Source organism: Chlamydotis macqueenii, chromosome 4 (genome assembly GCF_036417535.1).
Source record: "Chlamydotis macqueenii isolate bChlMac1 chromosome 4, bChlMac1.mat, whole genome shotgun sequence".
Classification (NCBI taxonomy): Eukaryota; Metazoa; Chordata; class Aves; order Otidiformes; family Otididae; genus Chlamydotis; species Chlamydotis macqueenii.
The window spans coordinates 15882040-15909473 of NC_141559.1; the positions used below are offsets into that span (position 1 = coordinate 15882040).

A 27434-nucleotide genomic window follows, 5' to 3' on the forward strand; every position below is an offset into this window, starting at 1 on the left:
AAGCCCTGGACGTTGCTTCTCCTGATTTTAGCAAGGCTTCTGACACCATCTCCAATAACATCTTCATACACAAGCTGATAAAGTACGGCTTAGATAAATAAACAGTGAAAGAGACTGAAAACAAGCTGAGCTGCCAGTCTTATGGGGTTGTAAGCAGCAGCATGAAGTTCAGTGGGAAGCCAGTTGCTAGTGGTGTAATCAGGGATCAATACTGAAGTTCGGGAAAGGGAAATGCAAAGTCCTGCACTTGGGGACAGCTAGCCCCATGCACCAGCCCAGGCTGTGGGCTGACAGGATGGAAAGGAGCTTTGCAGAGAGGGATCTGGGTTTCCTGGTGGACAAGTTTCCCATGAGACAGCAATGAACACTCCTGGCAAAGGTGACCAAAGGGATCCTGGGCTGAATTAGGCAGAATGTCATGATGGGGTTGAGGGAAGCGATCCTTTGCCTCTACTCAGGACTGGTGAGATCATTCCAGGAGTGCTGTGTCCCATTCTGGGCTCCCCAGTACGAGAGAGAGGGACATAGTGTAGGCAGTCCAGCGAAGGGCTGCAAAGATGACTAAGGGACTGGGAGCATCTGTCATAGGAGAAGAGGCTGAGGGAGCTGGGACTGTTCAGACACCAGAAGAGAAGGCTCAGAGGGGATCTTACCAGTGCCTCTCAGGCAGCGGTAAAGAAGAGGGAGCCAGGCTCTTCTCAGTGGTGCTCAGTGACAGGACAAGAGGCAAGGGGCACTAACAAAATTCCATCTGGATTCAACAGAATACTTCTTCATTGTGAGTGTGTTTGAACAGTGGCAAATATTTTCCAGAATGGTTATAGAGTCTCCACCTGTGGACATACTAAAAACTTGACTGGATGCAGTCCTAGAGGTCTCTTCCTATCTCAGCTATTCTGCAATTCTGTATTTTTTTTCACTTCAGGTTTCGAAGTATTCAGGTGTATTAAGATACACACAAGAAATTTTATGATAGAAAACTTTTTTTTTTCCAAGTACCAAACAACTATGTAGAGCGAAAAGCTAGTGACTGAGCAGATAGTATCACTCAAAAATTGCCAAATCAACAGTGACTAGCCAATCAAAACCAGTGAGCTGAGCTTCCATCAGTGACCTCACTTTCTGATTATGGGTTCACTGTTTTATACTATTATTTCCACAAGGTTCTTTTTTTTTTTTTTTTTTTGAGATAAAGCTTTCAGGAATCTAAAAGATTCTTTGTTGTCAGCAAGAAGGCATTTTTGCTTTAGTGAGATCTGGAAGTGTATTGATAGCATGTTTCTGAATTTCATAGGAAATAATCACCCGGTAAAACATGTGACAATTTCTGCTTTACTCTTGGGAAAATCATGGCATGCACATCAAATAAAGGAATGCAGAAGTGTTATTTTCCACCTACCTTCTTTTGCCATTTTAAAAGCTTTTTTTAGTGTTTTGATGGCCTGTTGGTGTTCTTTATTTTCCAGCATTTTGTCTGCTAGCACTGTATAAATTCTCCAGAGATGCTCACATGCCAGTGAATTGTAAGTACGGCCTGTCTCATCCTTCCATGTTGAACCCTCTGTTAGTTGATAAAACGCTTCATAATGCTCAGCAGCTTTCATGACATGACCTGAAAAATGCCATTTGTAATTACAATCAGTGTAATCCACAAAATTTTAAAAAGTTACTAGTCTACCATAATTTTCTCATTAGAAAGTAAGTTGCAGCCAATCATTTGACAGATTTTTCAAGAATCTTCAATATATAACTACAGAGCACTGGAAAATAGTGCCAAATCTCACAGCTACCAGTAATACTGTAATTTAAACTTATCACAGTTTAAATTAGCTTTCCTTTGTAGATTCACAGAGTTGAAGGTATGCGATGCCAAGGATGAAAAGTCAGAATTTTCTAGAAAATACATCTATTATAGATTCACGAATACAGCCTTTGTGGATCTCATCTTTCAAAATCACATCTATGCATAAATAATCACTATTCAAACTGTTCCTCAAGTTTCTTTTTCCATAATGAAAACCTGTGCTGAAAGATTGAAATCTGGAGAACAGAGGCATAAAAACTGTGTGTGTGTGTGTGTGTGTGTGTGTGAAATCTTTATTCCAATAAACTAACTGGTGAAAAAAGAATTATTACAGAAAGTAATTTATTCAACAATTATTACTAGGCCAACTCTGGTGAGTTTATATAGCAAATTTACTGGAAGAGCATTAACCACTAATACATTAATTATTGAGCCTGAAGTAATACACCTTAAGGTCTTCAAATGTAAATTACTCAAATATCTTTAAGGCAAAGGAAAGTTTGAAGATAAAGTTCAATCCATTTTAAAATGCAAGTTCCTTCCCCCCCCCCCCCCCCCCCCGCCTTCAGCTAGATTTATCTCTGTGTATACATGCAATTTAAGAGAAATCCATGCTTTCTGGACAATGGAAATTCAAAGTCCCTTGAAAGAGCAGGAAAACTTTTCCTTATACATAATGGGTACAGAAAAACTGTTGGGAAGCAGGTAAGATGAGACCATTTACATACGTACAAAAAAAAAAAAAGCATTCTGGTCATGCTACTCTGTTTTACATGTTTTACAAGGAACATTCTATAGCAGGGAGAACTGTGAATGTGCCCCTTCCTTTGTAAGTTTGTGTGCGCCTGTGATGGAGGAATCTTATCCTATAAATCATCGATATATCAATTGCTATTTCTATTAAAAGCTGAAACAAACCATAAACTAAGCTTGGTTAGATGTGTTTGCAGTTTACACCTCTTCTGAAACACGATTTATAAATCATTATTACTGTTTTGCAGACTGTTTTTACAGTGCTGCATTCAAATTACAAAAAGAACCTGGAAGGAGAAAAGTTGTTTCCCAGCTGTACGAAAGGAAGGGAGAGGAGCTTGGAGAAGGACCTTGTTTAAGCATTCTAAGGGAAAACGAGGCCAGTTCCCCAGGCCTCCAGCCAAGCTAGAGGCAGTAGAACAGCTATGACAGATTCCTCTTATTAACTTAATTTAGATTTGTCTTTTGCATATGTTAGCATTTTATCACCATGCTTTCAACTTTGCAATAAAAAACATAACTCTTATCTTTGTTAGAATTAAATTTATTTTCATATTAAGCTTCTCTGATGATTAAAATGAGTTCAACTACAATCGACAAGCACAAGAAGCCTCTTGCTTGCCTCTTTCAAGGCAGCAACTAATTAAATGAGTTTCACACACAAATCATTTTAAGGCTCTACAAACTATGATTCACGTAAGAGTCCCAGAGGACACAACAAAAAGTGCTGAAGAGTGAAGTGCCAGGTAAAGGGGAGACAGCAAGCTTTACTCAATTCCACTCCAGCTAGGGACAGGTATTGGAGAGATGGCCCAAAACACTGGAAAACAATCTTATTGCCAGAGTAGCTATCAGATCCTGTAAACAGACAGGAAAAGATCTATACATTCTTTCAAAACGATCACGTACTTGACATCAGACTGAACAAACAGAAGTGCAAAGTGAAATTACCATGATCAGTACAAGCTGTTTAAGGATTCACTGACAGTACATGTAACACAAAATAGAGATGTAGACTCGCCAAACCCAGATGAAAACTTTTGTCCATTCTAAAGAGGAGTCCCATGTGAATTTGAGTTTCTGCCTGTCCAGTCCAGCTAAATTCTTAGGGCAAGACCAACTCAGAAGTCAACAGAATTCCAGTTATCCAAGTTGCTAAATGCAGAAAGCTGAGTTGAAATTTAATGTTAATAGCTAGATCTAGCACTTTATCTAGCACTTGGATACTCATAAGCACATATAAACTCCTCCTTGGAATTCCCTCCAAAGTTTATTAATCATCTGATTGTCCTTTTGAAAGGATATTGGCATACATTTAAGTGATCTAGTTTCACTACATATGTAATGGATTCTTTAAAATAATAGAGTTTGATTCACATGTAACTCAAAAACTTCTAGTAAGAATCAGAAGGAGCAAAGAAATGAATGGTATAACCTGGATATGCAACTTGAAGCTGAACACAGCATCTGCGTTTCTCCTAAGACTCTAACATAATCGCTTAACAGGACACATCATTTAGGTAAATAATAAGTGCAACCTTCAGAACTATTGTTTAGATTGTTAGAACTATCAGGTATGGTAATTCTTACCCATGCTTCCTCACTTGCAGTATCCCCTTGAGAAACTTTCTGTCAGATTAGAAATTGAACTCATATATTCTATGTACCCCATAGTTCTTAAGAGTTGACCTAACCATAAGAACTGTGACCTGACATCCTTTTTGCCAGATCTCATGAAACCTCTTTAGAAAAAAAATCAATCTACATCAAGCTTCAAAATACAAAAGCAATATAATATTTTTGGTAGTATTCAAATGGAACTAAATTACATTTGGCTTTGCTCAACTACCAAGAAAGATTATGAAGTAAAAAGTAATACCATCTCCTCACAGAAATACCAAAAACAAGATGCTGAGCAAAAAAAATAAAATACCTGCTAGTTTCATAAATGAGGGAGAGATGGAATTCCTGACCTGAAAGCCCTTACATGGCTGGGAATTTGCTTACTGAAGACTTTTTCAAGTAATATTAGCTATTTGCAGACCTCTCAGATTAATGAAAGGTAAAACATATTACACTCTGGAATTAATTCCTCCATCAAAATAATCCGAAATCCCTTGTTCTCATTGGCAGATGACATATCAGCCTATTTCCTTAATCCATAATGTTTATGTGAACCTCAAATGTTGTGGAAAAATAAAGTTTCCAGGGAAGTCGTAAGTTTATTCACTGTCACCAGTGGGTTTATTTAGAATTGATCTGGCCAGTGCATTCCAATTTTTAAACACTGAACTACGGCAACTCTGAGACAGAGACACAGGCAGATGTTGTCTAAAAACTGTGAAAAACATTAAAAGAAAGTAATAAGCCAACTACAGAATATTTCTGAGAGTAAAAGTATTTTTATCCCACCTGAGCAGTGTCAAGGCAGAGTTTTAAATGACTTTTATTATCAACTGAAAGAAAAGAAGTAAAAAAAAAAAAAAAAACAACAAAAAAAACCAACAAAAAAAAAACCCACACCACCAAAATGAGGAAAAAAAAAATGAGTAGGAAAATCACCTGGAATAGTGTGTAGAAATGCATCTTTTACATCTCTAGGAATTCAAAGGGAAAATTCAGAAGGTGTTTCTAGGAAATCTATATTTGAAAAAATTATTTTAAAATGTTACACAACGCGGTATAGTTATTTTCAGTTGGCAACATTAACAGAACTGCATATTTCTTTTCCCACTGCCATGGAGAAATCAGCTCAGTGTATACTAAATGGAGTCTAGGAATCTCTGGTATCTCTTCCCTGTTTATAAAAGGAATCAAAACCCAGAAACATAACTCTTGCCACATGTATACTACCACTACTAAACTGTTATAGTTTAATGTAGCTCAGGGCACAACAAAAGAAACTCTATCAGCAATAGTTTAATCTTAAATATGGGAGGTAAACATTCTCACCATATAATTTGGTGAGTAAAGAATCAATTTAAAACAATTATATAAGATATTACTCTACCACTAACTGTATCAAATTTTAGAAATTACTCTTATTTTCACAGCAACTATGTCTGTATGCACAAAGATTTGTGCTACAGTTTTCATTGAGTTGCTTAGAAGTAAAAAAAATCTATTCATTCAAGCAAAAGAACCCAATGTAATTTTGTAAATACTGAAAAGAAATGTTTTTACATTATCTAAAACTTCCTTTATAATTCCTCTTCCTAAAACCAACTCCAAAAGTATACATTTGTTACATCAAAATAGATATCAAACCAAAAGAGGTATATATGGCGACTACTATTGTGCTTTCTTTTTTTTTTAAATAGAAAGATTGACTAGATATTAACACAAATGGGTTTAAATGTGAAGCTGCCATAAAAGCAGGCACATAAATGTAATTCTCCCAGCCGCTATTTTGATGCACATTTTTGATTCCATGAATATTTTATGAAATGGCCCAAACTAAAGCCATATAACATTCCTGCATTACTGATGCCTGCGCCCGTAAGCTACAAACATTAGAGGCATGATTGAGTGCATTAAAATGAACTCATTCAGCAGTGCATTGATTACTTGAAGGAGGAAAAAAAAAAAAGAAGTTACTTCCACTTAAGAAAACAGCACACAAATCCAAAGTTTTCAATACTGAAATTAAAGACAGCAAAGTTGAATAATGTGGTATTTAACAAACAAAGGCAGTGCAAAACTATCTAGAATTCTCTATATACAGTCCTGACATTAATTAGGTGAGATGTTAATTAGGTCCACAGATTGCTTCCAGTAGTGTACAGGTAATTTAAAATGTCACGATCTGCAAAGTGCAGTGACTGACCTGTTCTAGCTCCATGCCTTAGCAATACTAAGAGCACCTAGTGATTTCCTTTTCTATCAGCTCGTATATTTACCAATGAAAATAATGCCACAGAAACAATTGCAAAAAAAGTGACAGGTCTGTTAGGTACATTTCTTCAGCAGCACTAGTGCAAGCAGAAAGCACATTTAATTCTAAATTGTAAACAGCTGTTGAGGACTTCAGAAAATATTCCACTTTAGCTTAAAACAACAATCTAAAGGAACAATAAAGCTTTATGTATATTATAGTACATTTTAATCTAGAACTAACACATATTTTGTAATCAGTTACTTCACTGCACAATGTGGACATAAAATATGCTTGAAGCAACAGTTAATGGTAGCAAAAAAAAAAAGAAAAATGTTATTACTGTTCTAAAAGAAAGGCTTACATTTGAGTTTAACTGCTTGAACATCTTGTATTGGTTTTAATTTCCAGTATGAAATTACGATAACTATGGTAGCACTATTCATGCTGAAATACTTAAGAATCTGTCACAGTTTCCAGTGTGAGCCACTATCTACAGAGGTTGTTACAAGTCTTTAACACAGGTGTGTTTGGAGATGGAACAAAAAGCTCACAAGAATCATAAAACAAGGCTCTCATTCAGTAAACAATTGAACCACCCTGGACTCCTGAGGTAAAAGGAATTGTACAGAAGTCACTGACTGATCTCAGATGCAAGAACCTGAGTTTATGTGCCATCTGCAAAAGCAAGACAAAAATTGTGGAAGATATTTAAGATAAAATTTTGTGGTTCTATAACTCTACAAGATTCCTCTAAAACTCAACCAATCATCAGACAACAATCAAAGTGAGTATTTTTAAGATAAAGGATAAAAAGGAGCTGATAACATTTTTTCAGACAGATTTCACAGGGAGTTTCAGCATAATGACACAGACAGTGTATAAGAGCATTGTAATGAACATGCCGGTTTATCATGGGGTATTCTGATCATTTCCCCAGTTTGACAATACACTAGTAGATCTTTCTTTGGAGTTCAAGCTGCTCAAGGTCAACTGAAAGCATGCCTGAGAAGTAGAAGGCTTGAGGACATAAAGGAGAAAGAAGGAGATAAAAAGAAAGTTTAACATTCTGCAACCTGAGATACGGCATTGGTGGACTGAGACTGCAGTGCAAAAAGATGGTATTTTATGTTTCCTTGTCTGGGTCAAGAACTGCTAGGCTAATCCTTGGTATTGCAGATTAGAAAATGATATATTATATATATCATAGAATCACAGAATGGTTAGGGTTGGAAGGGACCTTCAAAGGTCATCTAGTCCAACCCCCCTGCAAGGAGCAGGGACATCCCCGACTAGATCAGGTTGCTCAGAGCCTCATCCAGCCTGGCCTTGAACGTTTCCAGGGATGGGGCCTCCACCACCTTTCTGGGCAACCTGTTCCAGTGTTCTATAACTCGCATCGTAAAAAATTTTTTCCTAATTTCTAATCTAAATCTACCCCCCTCTATTTAAAAACCATTACCTCTCGTCCTATTGCAACAGGCCCTACTAAACAGCCTCTCCCCATCTTTCTTGTAGGCCCCCTTGAGGTACTGGAAGACCGCTATCAGGTCTCCCCGGAGCCTCCTCTTCTCCAGGCTGAACAGCCCCAACTCTCTCAGCCTGTCCTCATAAGAGAGGTGCTCCAGCCCTTTTATCATCTTCGTGGCCCTCCTCTGGTGAGGGAGGGATTATTATTTCTGTTTACATTAGTTAAGCAAGTATCTATTGTTTGAAATACACCTCTACAAACCTAGAGGGCAGTGCATACAGTAGCACCCACAGTAGGACTGTTCAAAGTATGCTATATCACACCTTTAACACATTATGATATTAAAAATGCTCTAAAAATGCTCTAAAAAGTGCTTAAAGGATTCTTTAAGAGACACCTCACAAGTTAGGGATACTACGAGTTTCTCTGATTGCTTGCCTGTCTGCTCTCTAATCCTTTCCCCTGCTACTGAACTGCAAAGAAGGAAGGGTTTCCCACAGGCAGCTGAAATGACAGCTGGTTTGGGGATAGTTTAATGTGGATCAGCAAGAGAAAAAAACTGTAATTAACTGAAGAGTACATTACCAGAAGAGGAACTGCTGTGAAAAAATCTTCTTGTTCTTACAGGAAATCACGAAGAGTAAGCACAGGAAGAACAGGCACTGTTGTAGAGGATCCTTCTCTTGCCTTTGTTCCAGTTAACTGCACCAGCCACCGTACCCTCAAAATTATAGGTTAGCTCCAGGACTTCTTAAGTTGTTTCTGGCTCTACATAAAATCTCAGATTTTCTTTAAAAGACACACAGCTAGTCTCTAGACTGATTGCAACTATTCAGAGTAACACTACAAAGGAAATCTAGTGTCAATTAAATGCTTTCCTTCAAAACTATATGCACACAGACCTCACATATACTTCACAAATAATAGTACAAAATACAACATATGGACATACATGAAAGACAATAATAAATCAAAGAGTGATTTCATACTAAGTGTAACCCTTAACTCTGATAGTGAGAAACCCATCTGTAATTACTGTCTTGCTATCTGAACTACATTATATCAACTGTTTTTCCCGTAGCTTCAGGCTTACCTGTGGGAAAAAAATTTCCTATTTCAAGCATTTTCACAGAAGTTTAGGTCTGAGGTGGAACCTAGAATCTCTGAAGGCTTTGCAACACTCTAATTGCACAAAGTGGTTTAGGAGCACTTTGCCTACATGCAACCTGGAATAAAAAATGTATTCTTCCAAGATCAGCGTCCAACTGATCTGACAACTGAACAGGTCCCACGTGAAAATTCCACTAACTTGTCTGTCCTACATTCATATTCAAACGAATCAAGACAGAAAATTTTGGTTTACAATTAAAATCCTCTATCTTTTTAGGTCTACATATTTTATGAAAGCAACAATTGTCAGATGCCGCCTTCTGATTTGACTATATATAAACAAACATTTTTTGATATATGCCAATTTTAATCTAGAAGAGAGCATTGCAAACAATGCTGCACACTAGCTGAATGACAATGTATCCATTTTAAAGAGAATGGAATTCTTGCTTCACAATAGCATTCAAACCTTCTTTCATGTTTGTAGAGCATCAAAGCGCTTGCTATACGCAAAGGCTACCTAGGATGCAAAATGTATTCAGGAAGCTCACAATGTCAGGTTCCAGGCTCTGAATAAGAGCAGGCCCTCACTTAGTGGGATGCTCACACTTGAGGTTCCACAAATATTTCAGTGCTTATAGGCAGAGAGGGGAGGGAGGGGAAAAGGCAGTGATGAATAGTGAAGAATGGCACACGCTTTGAGTTCTGTTTTTCAAGGCTTGAGGGGTTTTTTTAGCTCAATAGAACCAAATGAAAACAAGTTATATTACTATTTAATCTCAAAGAGTAATATGATCATTATCTTTTAAATGCAGAAAGTGACAGTGAAGCAGATTAGTTTCACTAAATTACTTCTTTTATGCTAACGTGTGTCAAATGCTTGCCTCAGTTTAAGTATTTTTTTTTTGTAGTGATTTCATTTTATTCAGATTGTACCTCATTTCCCTTACTTTTCACAATTTCCAATAATAAATTTAGTATCGGATGCAACGCTCCAACACTGGAGCTGTTCTGTTGTACAGGTAATCCACTTCAGAAGGATGCTTGGAGTAGCAGGTTGGACTAATGACCTGCTGAGGTCCCTTCCGACTTCAATTATCCTACAATCCTCTGAAGAGTAAGAAGAATTTTTATTAACAGCTTCATAATGTTTGTTTTACCTATGACTTCTACAGATTATTGACAATGGCTGGGACATGCAACCCCATCAGCTCTCAGTCTCACAGAGAAGGCACCTCTGGAAACAGGACCTCCTTTATCAATTACTAAAAGGAAACATGCCTCCAGGAAAGTTTATGATGACAACTGCTGGTTCAGCTGCAGTAGTCCAAGACCTCGCAAAGCTTTGAAGCAAAAAAATCTGTTAGTGAGTGGGCAGCTTTGAATGAAGCTTCATCTCAGTACTACTCATTAAGCAGTAAATAATTAAAATACCTTGGAAAAGACAGGTAAAATACAAGCAGCAATGTCAGTAACAGACATGAAAGAGAAGAGAGGGAAAAAGAATTTAAAAAAGCAAAGAAATAATTCATTTGAAGTTTTAATAAAGTTTCATTTGCAGTCTTGTTTAAAGATATATCAGACTTTAGGGATGTAACCTAATTACATTTTTATCTAAGTTCTATTCAAAGACCTTGGACTTTGAATCTTTAACACAGATCAAACATAGTGTAATTTACTCATGGCTATCAATACTTTAAAAAGATCTCTTCATTAAATGTCATAGTCTTATGAACATGCACATAAAGCAAACAAAGCAACATTTGATATCAAAAACATTAAGTAAGGTTCTTACAGAAGTGTGTATATAAACAATTCACTTGAGTGCTACACATTGTATTTGAGTGTACCTAAAAATATTTTTTCTAAAACATTTCTGATATCTTTCATGATTCAATGTAAACAACAGCAATACTTTTTTTCAGTAATTTTATGATGTATTTGAAAGCAAACTTTACAATCACCAAATACCTAAGAACAGAAACTAATTTAAGGGGTTTTTTTTTTGCATATGTCAAAACTTTTGGGGAAAATGCAAATTACAAAATTTAGAATTAGCACTATTACACTGCTGTGAATATTCTGAAGAGCTTCTCATTACAAAGTAAGAATACAGACCTGTCCCTAGGTGTTGTATCAGAACTGAAAGATCCTCCATTTGAAGAATTAGGCTGGGAAAGTAGCAGTGATGGTGAAAGAATTAAGGAGACTTTTGGTAAACCTGTTTACTTCTTCATAATGTAAAGAATATTATTACTTCCTTGTGCTTAATACTAAACCTTGATTTAAATCAACTGAAGGAATAGCATGAAGAAAGTTTTTCATTTTCACAGTATTTATTTTCAGAAGTGAAAATAAGAACCCTACAGAATTCTCCCCAAGTTCTCTTATTCAAGACTTCTTAATTGCCTACTAACAACTTTAAAAAATAAGAATAAAAAATAACTATATGAAGAATATTTTTATGACCTCAACAGGCTCTTTTTGCTTTCATATTGCATGTTACGAAGCTTCTTTCAGAATTTCTTAAGAGCATACTAATTTGAATTGAAAACATATCTAATTTCTATAACATCAATTCAATATAGCACCTGCTAGTTCAATGCAGTAACAACTCTGTAATAATAAGATGTCATTTATCAGGGAACTACATTCTGCACTTGCATGAGGATGAGCTCAATTATTTAAGAAACCTTTTAAATCTGTCCTCCCCAAAAATATATCTGGATTTATGGCTGCTTCTGTCTGTCACTGACTGACAGAGAAAAGCACTGTATCTGAAGGCTTTATCTCCTAGCAATTTGCTGCTTAAACTTTTAAAACTATGCTCTACAATCAAGTTTTTCCCAGCTAATGTATAAATTTAATTATTAAGTAACCAGGAAAAAAAAAAAAAAACAAAATGAAAAAAATAATATGAATTTGTGAAATAGCATAAGTGCAGACTAAGAAAGAACAGTTAGCTTCAATTGATATGATGAAAATCAATGATTAGAAGTGTTTTAAATTGTCAAACTGGATATGCAGATTTCCGTGTTCCATTAAGAAAAGTCTTCTTTCTGTCTCTGAAGTTCCCTGGTGGATTCTCTTTTTAAGTATATGTCTCTACATGAACTTAAAGACAAAATTTAGCAACGGGTACACGTAGCCAAAGATACAGGATTGGGAGACACATGAGTTTTCAGGTCTGAACTATTCCTACACTCCTTTTTCTGAAAAAGTTGTTTGGAATAAATAATCACAACTAGGAATAAATCTTAAAAGTTGGCAACCTGGGATATGCAACCTGGGGTGAGAGGGAGATGTCATGATAAATCAATTATATTTGGTTACTACTGGATATGTTCTGTTATTTAAAGAAAAAGTAAAAGAATTAAGTGAAACATGCTACATGTTTTCTCCAAACAATGAATAGAAAAATACATTTTTAGGTTAGTTTCCAAAGGAAACAAGCCTATGTGATCATCCTGTCCTCCAACTAGATTTAGAGTTAATTTTAACTAAATTTGGTAAGAAGTGATAAGAAGTCTGTAGGACACTAAGTTCCCACCACTTTTTAAAAATTAGTATCCTGAGGATGAACACTGATCCAAATTCCAAATAGACAGAAAGATGGGCTGAATTCTAGAGGGCAGCATGCTGCTTGGCCAGCCAGCAATTAAGCACTGGCCAGTCAGTAGCACCTTTACCTATGGCTTTCAACTTATCACAGCACACACTGAGCCTTACCAAGTACAAGTGTTACAGAAGCACACAGGAAATGGTACTGTATAAACAGAACAAAATAGGGCTGCTCAGCCTGGAGAAGCGAAGGCTCCAGGGAGACCTTATAGCAGCCTTCCAGTACCTAATGGGAGCTTATAAGAAAACTGGAGAGGGACTTTTGACAAGGGCAGGTAGTGATTTGACAAGGGCAGGTAGTGATATGACAAGGGTAATGGCTTTAAACTGAAAGTAAGTAGATTTAGATTAGACATAAGGAAGAAATGCTTTACTGTGAGGGTGGCGAGGCACTGGAACAGGTTGCCTAGACAAGTTGTGGATGCTCCATCATTGAAAGTGTTCAAGGCCAGGCTGGAAGGGACTTTGAGCAACCTGGTCTAGTGGAAGGAGCCCCTGTCCATGTCAGGGGGGTTGGAACTAGATGATCTTTACAGTTCCTTCCAACCCAAGCCATTCTATGATTCTACAATAATTTTAAACCAAAAAGAAATTGCTTACAGAAAGGAATCTCTAACACAGACATAAGGATAGATGAAAGCAGAAAGGCCTTTGGTATGTATTAGCTGGTAATTTGAGTTGCTTTTGTTCCTGAAGAGAGGAATGGGATCCATTTTAGGTTGCTTTCTTTGGCTGTCAGACCTGTGCTTGTGAATACAACAATGTGAAGACTTCTAGATACTGGCTATACACCATATAGTGGAAACATAACAAGATTAAATAGACAGGTTGGATAGTTCAAATGCTATCAGTAAGTTCAATACTGCTATCAGTAACAGTTCTGCACTCCACAGGTAGTAAGGAAGAAATTTATCACTTCTGACAAAGGTTGTCCCACTAGTTTGTTTTATTTACCAGCTGTTTCCAATTTTGAAATCAGATTGTAAAGCAGCACTGTACATTCTACAGCATAATGAGGATTTGCTATTTAAGTGGGCTTTGCAGACTTGCAACTCAGACAACAATATAAAGTTCTATTAATGTAGAAGGTGCACGTGGGTCATCCATCCCACAGGTAAATTTTATTCTTGCTATACTTAGGAATCTCCTAGCAAAATACACAACATGTTTATGTAACTAAAACAAATTCATAAAATGCACATACACAAAAGTATAGGAAATTTCATAAGCAACTGTAACTTTTGCCTTTTTAAACCTGTTTAGTACTTCATTTTGCAACATTAACATTCTCTTTTTTTTTAATCTGAATATAAATTATTTCTGCCTGAAGGCAAACCAATTGGGGAAACTCTGCTTAAACGTGCATATTTCCTCTGCATATACACTCATGAATGTATGCTGAGTTTCTCTCAATTATTTATATATTACAAGTTTTAATTGAAAAACACTTGCCATAAACAATTCAAAGTACAAAATCAACAATTTCTTAGCAATGGACTACAGAGGATCTGCTAAGAACAAGAAAATAATCAGTTCAGACTTTTAATGTTCCAAAACAAAAAGATGATGTTATGAACTGGTTTTAAGTTGTTGTTTAACAAATATATCTAGTAATTAATACTTAAGCTTCAGAAGCTTGAATCTAATGCCCATTAAACTCAAAAGGTATCTTTCCAACAACTTCTGTAATGCCCTGATTAAAAACTTTAATTTTAACAGTATGGTTAGATCAGTCTTAATCCAGATTGTCAAAGTCTGTAAGAACCCTGTGGGGTTTTTTTTTTCGCTACAAATTAATTAAATTTATTTACAAGTCTCTTGTGTTCAGTAGGCCTTTCAATCAGAAAAGTCTGTATCAAATTCTAACATATGAAATAGACTGTATTTTATCCATGATTACAGACAGAACAATTGTACCTTTCTCATAAATTAGGTCAAATTTATGAATATTTTTTGGGGTGGGTGCAGCGGGATCAGAAGCGATCAACTCTGGCATAACATTGCTCTGACTGAAAAGCAACAGGAGCTTAACATTGCTTATAATCTTAACTGGGTTAAGACCGAACACTAAAAAACTCTCCATTAATTTGCAGAATATGACATTCTTTGAAATGTCTAAGCTTATTTTAGAAAGGACTAAGGAGACCCTGATCAGGAATTCTTTAAGACTTGCAATTTAAAAAACACACAAAGACAGACAAAATTGGGTTCATGCATTAGCAGTATGTTATAGGAATCAGCACTGAGATATCGAATATGGCTATTTTTGCTTTGCATTCTGTCCCCTTCTCTGACTAGTTCTGCCTGCCGTTAGTCTTCCAGTCTGTAAGCATTTCAGAAAAAAGTATTACCTCCACTTTTGTTGATCCTTATATGCTAGCAGAATATAAATCTGATAACTAATTCAAAGTCACCACTGCATTGAGATTAATGGCATAATTTTCACATATCTCTCAGATCTCATACCAGGGGATATGCACTTTCTGGCACGGTACTGATTTACATTTGGAATTTGTTGTGAAAGTTTTGTTCATTGGATTCTACTGTAATACTTATACGCTTTCTCAAAACTAGTTATTTAAATCTATCCAGAAATGTTTCCAAGCACTGTAACCAACAGGAATGGAAAGTTGTGTCTATCCTAGTAACCTCCCTTATCCTTCAAAACAGTGCAGCCACTTGCAAACTGCCTATTAGGAAAAGTCCCTGCAACACTCCTAATTACCAAACTGCACACATGAATAATTGCAAGACAGGAAAGTCCAAGCTAGCACAAGCTAGAAGTATGTGCTATAATGTGCCATTAACACCATTTTAGCACCAGCTTGTGCTCCAGTGCTCATAGACATCCCCATGCACTGCTTAATTTACTCACGCAGGAAAGCAACCATGGCCTGTGAATGTCTACCTTTTAGACATTAGCAGAAAAGGTAAGTGTTGAGATCCTTGCATCATCTGAGGGTGGGAGGTTAGATATTTATAATAAGATTGCAGTAATGATATTTTCATTATTTCCTCCAGAGTCCTCGATGTCACCTCTTCCTGCTCCAGTATCCCACACACAACGTACCACTAACCTGCCTTTTTGTAAGGGTGTGCCTTACAAAGGCATGTGGGAACATTCATGCATCTGTGTTAGAAAAACACCATCAGATATGTTAATGAGTCATCTTTAAGCTTCTCTCACAAATGCAGAATTGCTTGACATTAAGACTGAAATGTTGGTATCTGAAGTACTGGCTTTAAAGCACTGGCTATATTTGAATGTGTGTGTACATATATTTGTCTGCATATAGATGTGTACGTATATATACACATAAGTACCTACACATCTATACACACACTTATTTATACAAACACCTGTATTACTTGCAAGGACCTTGATGGCTGCTTATAGAATAAATACACTTTCAGATATCTGTTTTTATTATGCTTTTGAATAACAGAAATATATAATATCTAATTTTGTTATAACTTATTTGAAGTAAATATCTCCTACATGCACAAATTCCTTGTTTCCCCTGGACTGCTTTTGTTACTGATATAACTTATCTATAACTTTGGGATGCATATATTTAAGGTCTACAATATTTAATGAGTGATAGATGTTAACCATTTAATATAAAACAGAAAGCACTCAAATATTGTAATCATGAGTGCTAGCAGTGTAAGAATATATATGAACTAGCACTAGCCATTATGTTTACTAGTACACTCAGACTGTGTTTCTTCTGCAATGTACAACAGTGTAAATCTGAAGTTCACAATTAACTTTAGCAGAATTTACAGTAATATAATAGAATTATCGCAGACTATGATAATCATCTTATTCTCTGATATGCAGAAAAATGCACACATTTATAATGACTGATATTACTCTTGTGCTTTGAATGCGTTTTTTAAAATTAATTTTTCTTCACTGAGATTCTGTCACAAAGCCTGTGCTTACTTGGATGACAAGTAATGCTGCATTTAATGTAAGAAAAAAATATTAAAATATTACTTTCTTTTTTGGTGTGTATAAAGTGCACCAGCATGTTTAAGAGCTATATGAGAAAATGACTAGTAGCCAAACTAATAAAATAATTTATTATCAGCTCCCTGAGGAAAGACAAACTATGGGGTGAGTATAGCTGGTTGAACAAGATCATAACTTGAATACTCCTACAACAATCAATGAGTAGCATCTCATTTGGGTAACTTGTAAACTGAGTCTGTATTTTACAAACAGACTTGTTTAAAGAAGAGGTTAAAATCCAATTCTGCAAAGAACTACAATGAAAATCATGTTTGCTCCAGGCAGAATGTTCCATTTGTGTCTGTGTTGGCTACTCAATTATTATTGTTTTCTTTCCCTTATATACTGACAGCCACTATGTACTGACAGCCACTAATCACCTGCATCCAAATATATGACTGAAGTCTACACTGCCGACACCTCAAATATTTAGCTTCGAAGATTAATGAATGTCAGATTATATCCAGCCTTTAGGACAGGGACCAGGCTGAAAGTCAAATAACTTTAAATTTGATTACACAAAAATTACCCAGCAAATTTATTGATTTACTTCCAAGGCAAACAACAATCTTTACGAGCACATGTTTAACTTCATACTCCCAAGCAATCAGTCCTAGGCATACATAGGCAGCTTCCGTGTACAAGTAATAAAAAATACACTGTTGGGTGAGAGAACTGAAAAGAACTGGTACAAAATATTTACATCTAAAAGGATGCACACACAAACGTCTGTAAGACTAACTTATTCTTGCAAATTCTCCTGTCTTCCTGGCTGCACTATTAATCAATGCAGTTAATATAGATATGATGATTTAAATCAGCAAGTTTGATGTAAATATTCAGCATCACTCACATACCTACACACATGCCTGTATTTATCTAGGTACACATACATATTCCTGTAATAATTCCTGTAACGCACACATACATGTGTATCTATTCCTGTATCTATATATATATCCCCATAGGAAGTAGGCATGTGTATTCAGTTCATTCAGTTCATAAACAAAGTAGATTACAGCATTACAAATAACTGAATAAAAAAAAAAGATCATTTAATTTACAAGCTGTATCTATCTGTTCTAATAAAAAATAGCATGTTCAGAATTTTACTTATAAATTAATACTCAGGCAATTTTATACAATGCCAACTAAACAACTGCTCTTACACTTTTTCTGCAATCAGAACTTGTGGTTTAATTTTTCACCCGCTGAAAATAAAAACTGCATGGAATACATCTGCTGTCTTTTCCTCAGTGGTCCCTCAAAGCAAATCCTACGCTTACTCTCTCAGCTTCTTTATTTTTTCACCTCTCTCTATGGAAATAAAATATTTGCAAAAGACAGACCCTACAGATTCAGTGGAGCTTTATCCTGGGCAGTGAAAATGCACCTTGCTTTATCTCTCCTTACCAATGTTAATAAGAAGCCTGTCTTCTGGAAGTTTCTAATAATTTACAGCAGGAAAATTAAATTTCCCCTCTGAGTATCTCAAAGTGTATTTCATAACTTTACTTATGTATTTTTGTAATAGGCCTAGAGATATTTAAGTATTCAACAACTTTTGCTTAACAAATCACAAAAGTAGGGAATGTAGTGAGTCACACTCAGTATGAGCCTTTGAAGCTACAAATAGATAGAGATGTTTGCTTTTAAGCACCTTCTTACAATTTTATTTTTTACGAACTGAAGGACCAAGTGAAAAGGCTGCAAAAAATCCAGCAACTTGAATAATTTTATTCTCCTGAGTTTCAGACAGATAACCTAATTAAGCATTTTTCACTCAAAAGGAAAATGACTTGACTGTAACTGGGTGGGCTTTAAGCAAGTGCTATCTTACCTACTGGGAAATTGGATTTAGCTTAATTTCAGTTCCTGGAACAATACTGGAATATATAAATAGTCAGATTATTCCCAAGCATTTAGAGAAAACATGAAAATATTATAGCCAATGCCAATACATCAAGAGCGAATGTCATCAAATCAATCTTCTATTTCAGTTAGTAAATTATTTCTCACTGTCATATGACTTTCTGGTAAAGCATTAGGGAAGCATAGTCCACCAGCAACTATTGTTAGCTGAGGGCAAGTTGGTTAGGAAATCCTATAGAGACATTGGTTATCAGTAGTTCACTGTCTTACGGAAAAAAAGTACTCAGTGAAGTTCCACAGGAGCCTATCCTAGGTTTAGTTAGTATTTTCTCTAAGGATCTGAGTTACAGGACAGAAAAATGCTTTTTAAATATTAAAATTATACCAAACTAGGAAGAAGAGAAAGTATGTTGAAGCACAACTTCAGAAACCAAAATAATCTTGACAATTTCTAGAAACTGCCTACAAAACACAGGATGCTACTCAGTGCACAAAGAATACAACATACTGTATTTAGGCAGAACTAACCAGTGATCCCAGTATGGGGAACAGAATAGCTAGTTAACTGTTCTTCAGAAAATAATTTAGAGATTCCTGAAGATCATGAACTGAATATGAGTATGCAATTTATGCTGAAAAAAAGAACGTAGATAGCATACCTGAAAACAAAAAAATAAACAAAAAATACAACTTGTAAGAAAAGTAAGCCTTCCATTTTATTGATCATTGGTATGAACTCAAATTTTAAAACTGAATCCAGCTCTAGGTGTTGCAGGCAAGAAAGACATGGCAACATTTCAGAGGAAAACAGTGTGAATGACCAGCAGGGAAAAAAAAAAAAAAAAAAAGGCTGCAGGTTTTATGTCAATGTTTTTGCTGGGTCATCTTTCAAAATACACCCATTCTGACAGACTTTTACTTGAATTACACTATTTCCACAAAATATTTCAATTTCTGTAAATCTTTTTTTTTTTTTTTTTTTCTGAGAAAAGCCATTCTATTTAAGAAACTAGCCACAAGCTGAGCTCAACATTGGAATGGTTTCAACCCACAAAGTCAAACTTAAAAACAAAAACATAATGACTATACAATCACATATATTTGAAGCAATGGTTAGGCATCCAGTACAGTTAGGAATTAGAACTGGAAGATAGGTTTTATTCAGTTACTTGAGGATCACTCATTGCTTATCTTCCTACAACACAAAAGGATTTTATACAAACAGGAAAACACCTTTTTTATACCCAGACTGCTATAGACACACAAACCTCTCTGCCATGAAAGGTAACGTATGTTTTTAAGTAAAGAAAAAAAAAGTTCACCTCGATATAAGAAAGTAACATTTTTTACAGTGAGAACAACCATTCACTGGAACAGCCTCCCCAGAGATGTGGTAGAACCCCTGTCGCTGGAGGTTTTCAAGATACGATTGCACAGGGTGTTAAAATAATCTCTTCTAGGGTCCCTTTCCCATGAAAGATTGGACCAGATGATCTTTTGAGGTCCCTTCCAGCCTGGGCTGTTCTGTGATTCTAGTTACTTCTATTAACATATTTTCTACTTCCAGAGACTCCCAGTTTGAGGACACAGATACAGGAAAGGAGAAATGGAGCTTGTGGTAAGACATAAATCTGAAGCAAACACCAATGTGGCAGTCATGTACAAACATGGTGTTATTTTCAGTCCAGACAACTAGAAGGTAGTTTTTTAAAATAATAGAAAAATATAGGCTGTTTTATCCAAGTGTAAATTGCAGGCAGGATTAAACTGAATTACGTGTTAATAACTCTTTTAAATTCACTCAGTTTGTGTAACTACAGATGCCACCCTACTCAAACACTTGTGGCCTGAGGCAGCATTACCAGTCTCTTGTCAAAAACAAGCAAAAGGAAATAAAGCCAAACCCAAAGAACCTTTGTGCTAAACAAATGCTCCCTTTAAATTTCTGTTTTGTTTTTCATCTGACTGAGTACTTTCAACTGTAGATGGAATGTCAACAAAGGAAACAGGTCTGTGAATAACTATATACTTCTTTGTCTTCCTATTCACCACTCCAAAAGTTAAAATTGCAACAGTTTAAAAACTTCTTTTAAATTATGTTTGCAAATCAATTTTACATTGAACTACTGTGCCCTGTGATGAAACACAAATTGCCAAATATTACTGTCTCAAGGCTGATACAATGTAGTTTTATGATCCCAGTGACTTACCTTGTTCCTCATTGATGAGGCCCATATTTGCGTGTGCTTGTGCCTCTCTTTTCCCACCATCAATTTTTACTAGTTGAGCAGTGTTAAAGGATTTCTTGTAAAAGTAACTATTTAACCATTTGTCCTCATGGTCATTGAAACAGTAGGCCAAGTTAAGCTGGTTATCGTACACGTCCTCATAACGCCCTTTAAAAACAAAAATTACAATCAAAATTTTAGTTAGATTATCATCAGTGTTCAGAAATCTTACCTATTACAGCAATACTCATACAATGAAAATGAAGAGCTATTTATATTTCCACCACTCAAACACCACCCTGTTCTACATGTCCACTCAAAGAAATATGATAAAGGGAAAAGGATAATCTTACAAATTAGGCACAACTGAAAACTTATTTTAGCAAAATTACAAGAAATTGCTCTCATTTCTGTATGCAAAACCAAAATTCAGTTCAACAAAACATGCAAAACCCAGATAAGACATTGGCTAGTCAAAAGAGAGATGCTAGTGTGAGTAAAAAAAGCATACAGTCACTGCTACAGAAGCTTTTGTCTGAGTCACAGAGGCCTGAAAAGGCATAGAGAGCTTTCAAACGGGTCTAAGGTAGCAACTGACGTGATGGAGATAAAGAACCAAACACTCTGCAGACACAATCCATATCATCTTAACTGTTCAAAGTAAGACTAACAAGAAAGGCTTTGGGTTGTCAGGTGTATTTCTATTTACCTTATCACTCAGAAATTAAGGACAAATTGACATTTTACACCTTGTCCTGAAAAAGACAGTTCACCAAGATATTGCTCTCAGAATAGATGTGGAAAGCAGGGGAGACTCAAAGTCACAGATCTCCTTTATGACCTAAAGAAAAAAATACATTAAGTTCCTACTCTTTATCATCTCAGATCACTAAATGAACACACACTATCCCTAAAACGTATAAAAACACTGCAAGTCCCAGATCTAAGTAGCGCTATACAATGATCAACAAATGTACTACTCACAATTTAAATTTAGAGAATGAGAGCTTCTATGGAATTAAGAGTTATTTCTTTCAGAAAAGCACCTTTTTAAAAAATATCCACAAAAAATCCTCTTTGGATTACTCCAAGACTGTATTAATTTGGAGTAGAGACCTAAAACTTACCTGACAACTCTTATCATACTGTTTCTCCCTAAGGGAGATTTGAAATATATGATGCTGAAGAATCTATGAGATAATAAAGTACAGCACAAATCTATGTTTCACAGCTAAATTTATCACTGGCTAAATTAAATGAATTTTCTTTCCAAACTCTGCTCATATCAGATGCGAACGGAAATCATTAGCTAAAATTCCTTTGCAGTTTTGGTTGGTATTGTGTTTGTGGCTGTTAAATGAATGTAAGCCAAACAGCCAGTTCTTAAAAGAATTTTCATGTAGTTGGGTAAAGAAGGAGTTAAGAAGCAGAAGTCTTGCAGCAGGTAACAGACTGTTTGGTTAAGCTGGATGTGTGAACATAATTGCTTTGCTTTCAGGAGTTTTGCAACTTGTAAGCTTTGCTCAACAAAGAGAGAAAAGAGGGAAAAGAAATTAAAAACCCTTCTTACTCCTGGGTATGGAGCACTACACAGAAGTCAACTGGCGAAAAAAAAACCTGATTCCAATACAGGAAAGATCTCACTCATAGTCCAGATCTTTTCTAAGTGTTTTAAAACTGTGACACCATATCAAAACACTGAGATAAGAAGATGCAGTTAAATTATCTTCTTTTGTTACGTGCAGGAAGAATTAGTGAAAATTCAACTTTTAAAAAGGACTGACTTATTGACTGTAAATTCTATCATCTATGTGAGCCACTTGAATTTTTTTTTGAACAAACAGCAGCAATTACTCAAAAAAGGTACCTCGATTGTATCCTAAACCACACAAGAGAGTGTTACCTCAGCCTCATCTCTAGTATGATCTGTCTCAAAATTAAAAATGACAAATTGCGTATGGTCTAATAGGAAGTAATCTAAATCTCTCATTCTGTCTGTTGTCATGACTAAGTTCTTTGACTTCCTAACATCTTGACAAGGTTTTCAGTGTGTCACCAACATAGTAAAATTCAAGAGGTGTATCTAGTATTTGTTTCTCCTCCATTTTTTATCTATCTTGGCCATTTTGGAGAACATTGGCTGAATTTTCCCTGCTTAAAATTTTCTGAAATCAAGCTGAAATGTCTTTTCCCCATTCTTGAACACCCTCTGGTTTTGTCTTTTGATTTACAAATTAATTCCTCTTCTTTAATGTTAAACAATACTTTTTGTTTGGGTTTTTTTTTCTTTTGCATTTATTATTTTTCTTTCCTATTTAATTTCTCAGAGTTTATCCTCCATGAAGTGGTACTTCATATTTCTACCTTTTTAATAATTTCAATTAAAATATACAAAATTCTGATTTTTGAACCAGTTTGTGTTATATACATTTCCATTTCTAGTATTTTAAATAAGATAACACCCCTTTCAAAAAATGAGAATGCTTCACAACCTCTTCAGAATCACCAAAATAGAAATACTCCAGAAATCACATCTTAGATTATCATCTCATCATTTGTATCTAAGGTTTGATATCAAAATACCAGCTTAAGTTTAGAAATTTGGCTCTGAGAGGAATGATTATCAATATATAGACTTCATGTACTCCTAATCAGAACTCTTTATGGCTGTGAGTTTTCATGCCTTTTGTTCTCCGCCAAGGCTGAAAAAGTACCTCTTGGGTACCTCTTCGTCAGAATATCCAGGAGTGTACACCATATAAAACTTATTCATACATTAGAAATTAAGACTATTTTGGTACAATAGCTTCAAAAAAGTCTCTGCAAATGATACTGAAATGGAAGTAACAGAACCAGTTTGGGCTTAATACACATCTATCTATCTGTGTGTGCGCATACATACATATATATATATATATATGCATACAGCACATTTATACATATGTATAGATTAAAAAGTCAAGACATAGTTTAGATTAATCCAAACTGACTGATATACATATGGGTTACTTAGCATCCCTTTACTCTCAGTGAAGAAAAGTGGATACTTCTTGGCTGTAATGTACCTCATTTCAACATAAACATCTATTGCAGCACAAGGGAGCACTTTTAAAGATTCTATCAAAAGTAAAAAGCAGAGGTTCCCATGATGATTGTTAAGTACATAAACAAATAACCACATGAACAGAAAAATACAAAACCTAATTATAAAGATAACAATACACATTATGTATAGATTACAGCTAAGTGAAAATTATCTTAGAAGATACCAGAGGATACATACAAATGTTTACAATAACAAACTATGGGGAAAGAGAACTATATTGTCATTGGGGTAGAATACTAGATACAGATTTGCTGCCTTTAAAATCTTTACTGCAAAGTATCAAGGCACTAATGCTACATAAAACTACGCAAATAACTTCAGGTAGTGCCCTACAAATCTCAAGAGATGGACCTGACCTAAGGCGGACTACTGCTACTGCCACAGCTTTGATTGAATGAACTTTAATGTGACCCTCTGATGAGGGTCCTGCCGGTGAATAACAATGAGAAGTGCACAAAGACAACCATTTCTCTGTAATTGTCTTGGACAGTGGCTGACCAGATATGCTGGTCATAAAATAAACCCCAAAAGATGGACTTTTAAAAGCCGTATTGTTTTCTGGATTCAAAGTCTGATTTACAAATCAAGAAATTCATTGAGATGATTCTGAGAGTGGTAAAGCTAGCATGCTAGACTTAGTAAAAGTGAACTTTTACCTCCCCAGGAGAAGAAAAATAATGGAACAGGTAAATATTTTCTTCCATAAAATCTCCCATAGGTAGTTCAGTAATTAAAGCTTTGACGTCTCTGATTGTATATAGTAAGTTCTCTACAATTGATAATAGAATACGTGCAGAGAAGTCATCTTTATGTGTCTGTTCACACACACACACACACAAATTATCTGCACCACTTATCAGAGAAGGAATGATGGCACTGGAATGTGATACCGAATGAACAGAAAGACAAGTTTCAATCACACAAGCAATTGTAAAACAGTTCCTGCAAGATACATTCTTTCTTTTTGGTTTTTTTTTAAATAAGAAAGCACATAGATAAAAGTTCAAAGGCTGATCTGATGAATCTGTCAAAAATTACAATAATTTCATAAAATGTTGGAAGTTAAATTCAGATCTTCCAGAACATTTAAGTCACAGGATTGTAGAGATGAACATCTACCCAAAATGGCAGCTACACAGAACAAACAGAACTCGTTGGAGCAGATGGTGGTGCCTGATAGTTCACAGTTTTGGACCTAAAGATCTGAAGCAGGGCTAAGAACACATCTTATGGGCCATTACCCAGCAGAACATTTTTTCAATGCCAAATTACCAAACCGAAGGCAGTAATATTTCACAAAAAATAAGCAGAAAACATGGTATGTTGCAGTATTTATTTTAAAATATTAAAATATTTTATGTTTTTGTCACAAAATATAAATTACAGAAAATTTACTTCCTTCATTTTGTTTGATTGGAACTTTTCAAAATATTTTATTTTCATTGTTCTTTACAATAGAAAACAACTTTGAAATTGGGTGTCTATGCACAAAAGGAAGGTATCTCTACCAAACCTTGCTGAGGTCTCTTTTAAACAGAGATTGAAAAAGAATCCCTTCGACTTGAGCTTAAACATTAAATCCCATACATTAAACACATATAGCACTTCCTGCTCTGCATCAGGATGTCTTCTGGTGCATCTCAGCTGGCAAGTAGGATCTCCCCTTGTCATGCTCAAGCCATAGTCCCTGATCAGCCCACTGAACAATATCTTTGTTCCTGGGCTCTTCTCAGGAACTGTTCCCTTGGCAAGTAAAGGTGTGCATGGAACAGAGGATCACTCAAATCCAAGGTCTGCATGTTTGTTGTGTTCAGCTAGACAACTACTAAGTAGTGCAATGCACAGTATAGTGAGTTGGAGTTTGAGTACGACAATCCCAACAGAGCTAAGGTGAGAGAAAAGAAACATATAGACAATCTGCAAGCCATACTAGTGTGATTTAAGTACAACTGCTGCTACATCTGTATGATCTCCTTCATGACAGGATGTAGTCGAAGAAAGGAAAAGAAGTACAGAAATGGTCTTCAGAGAAGAGATGAAAACATCATGAAGAGATCCTGGCATGGTATCTTCCTTGAAGAAGAAAAGGGTCTGTTGTTCTTGATAATGGAAAACAGAACTTGTACTCATTTTTAAAATACAAGTATCAGAAAGAAATTTTTAAACATCCATTTATGGCTCAATATTTTCCACTCAAAAAACAACCAGTCAGTCATTTGTTCCTGACAGATGAATGCCATATGGAAACTTTTCAACAGCTGGTGAACTTAACTTCCAGGTCAGTTAGTGGTTTTTAGCAAGTATGACTTGTTTATAACTGACTATTCACCCTTAAAGACAGATAAAGGAGTGGCCTAAGATCAATTAAGTCACTAGGAGTCATTTTTTGATGTCAGAATGAGACACCATTAAAACTGGAAATTTCATTTTTCTTTTGCCAGAGAGTTCAATACCTGTGCCTTAGTGGCAGGACAGCTGGTGCTGTAAAGAATTAATGCACAGAAAGATCCAGGATGAAGGCTGTTGGGCCAAAGAGAAACATGAATAGTAACAGAATATGGTGCTGCAATCTGTTTATTTCCACCTGGATCCATACAAAGCAAAGAATCAGTCCCGTTTGCTTACTCAGGACAATCACGCCTCTACCCCCACAGGCAGAGGACCACCCAATAATTCTTTTTACCAAAAAGTTTATCCATAAGCTAAACTCACACACAAATGAAGAAAGGTTGTTGTGGGGTAGCATGCTGACACCATCAAGTTTCAGGCAGAGCCTCTGTTTCCTAGATATCATGAGGCAAGACATACACAGAGCACACCCCTCCCAACACCGCTAGGTATATAAGGGGAATATATTCAATGAAAGCGTAATCTATACAAATATGCTAAGGAAACAATCAGGATATAACTTTGCCAAGTAAGGATAAAGCTATCTAATAATAATGATATAAGGCAATTAAATGGTAATCTGGGATGCTAAAGGAGGGCTCCAAGCCATTGCAATGAAAACACACTACTGAAATTTTCTAAGAAATGTTGTTTCTGTTGAAGTCAATGGTAGTTCTACAATTAGCTATATTTTGAGAAGGTTTGGCTTCTTTCCTGCACAGAATCACTTCACATTTTGTAAGATAATTACAAAAATTAATAAACTCCTCCACGGATCTCTAGTGACTGCTGCGTTTTTTTCCTGTGATACAATATTAAGTAGAGAAGAACAAACCTGCTTAGAAAATAAAACAGTGTTCCTTTCCCCATCCCCCTAAACCAAAGCAAGCTACACCTCCTCCAAGCAAATATTAAAAGTCATTTTGGCATGCTTATCTTTTTCCTTTTTTAATGCATAACCTCTTATCTTTTTAATAGCATGGGTAATATGGTTATTGCAATGTTTCTAGCCAGCCTAAGGCGTAAGTACGAAATCTTACAGAAAAGCTCTCCACTGTAAAATGCTAAACTTTGTTTTCAACCTTAAGTACCTCAGACAAATAAAGATTTTCCAGTGCAAACACATCAAATACTCATGCTTTCTTCACATACTTTATGAAAAGTCATCTTTTACAAGAACAGCAAATAA

The 27434-nt window shown here is 35.7% G+C and overlaps 1 protein-coding gene across 13 annotated transcripts in view; it reads right to left on the reverse strand.

The window, feature by feature from the left end:
* TTC29 (tetratricopeptide repeat domain 29) overlaps nt 1-27434 on the reverse strand; it is a 313481-nt gene that overhangs the window by 83345 nt on the left and 202702 nt on the right. For all 13 annotated transcript variants that reach the window (XM_086747860.1, XM_086747858.1, XM_086747859.1 and 10 more), the window contains 2 exons: nt 20734-20919; nt 1400-1612 (listed from right to left, as the gene is read on the reverse strand). In XM_086747860.1, the coding sequence (XP_086603986.1) occupies nt 1400-1612; nt 20734-20919 (399 nt within the window). The remainder of the gene's footprint in view (nt 1-1399; nt 1613-20733; nt 20920-27434) is intronic.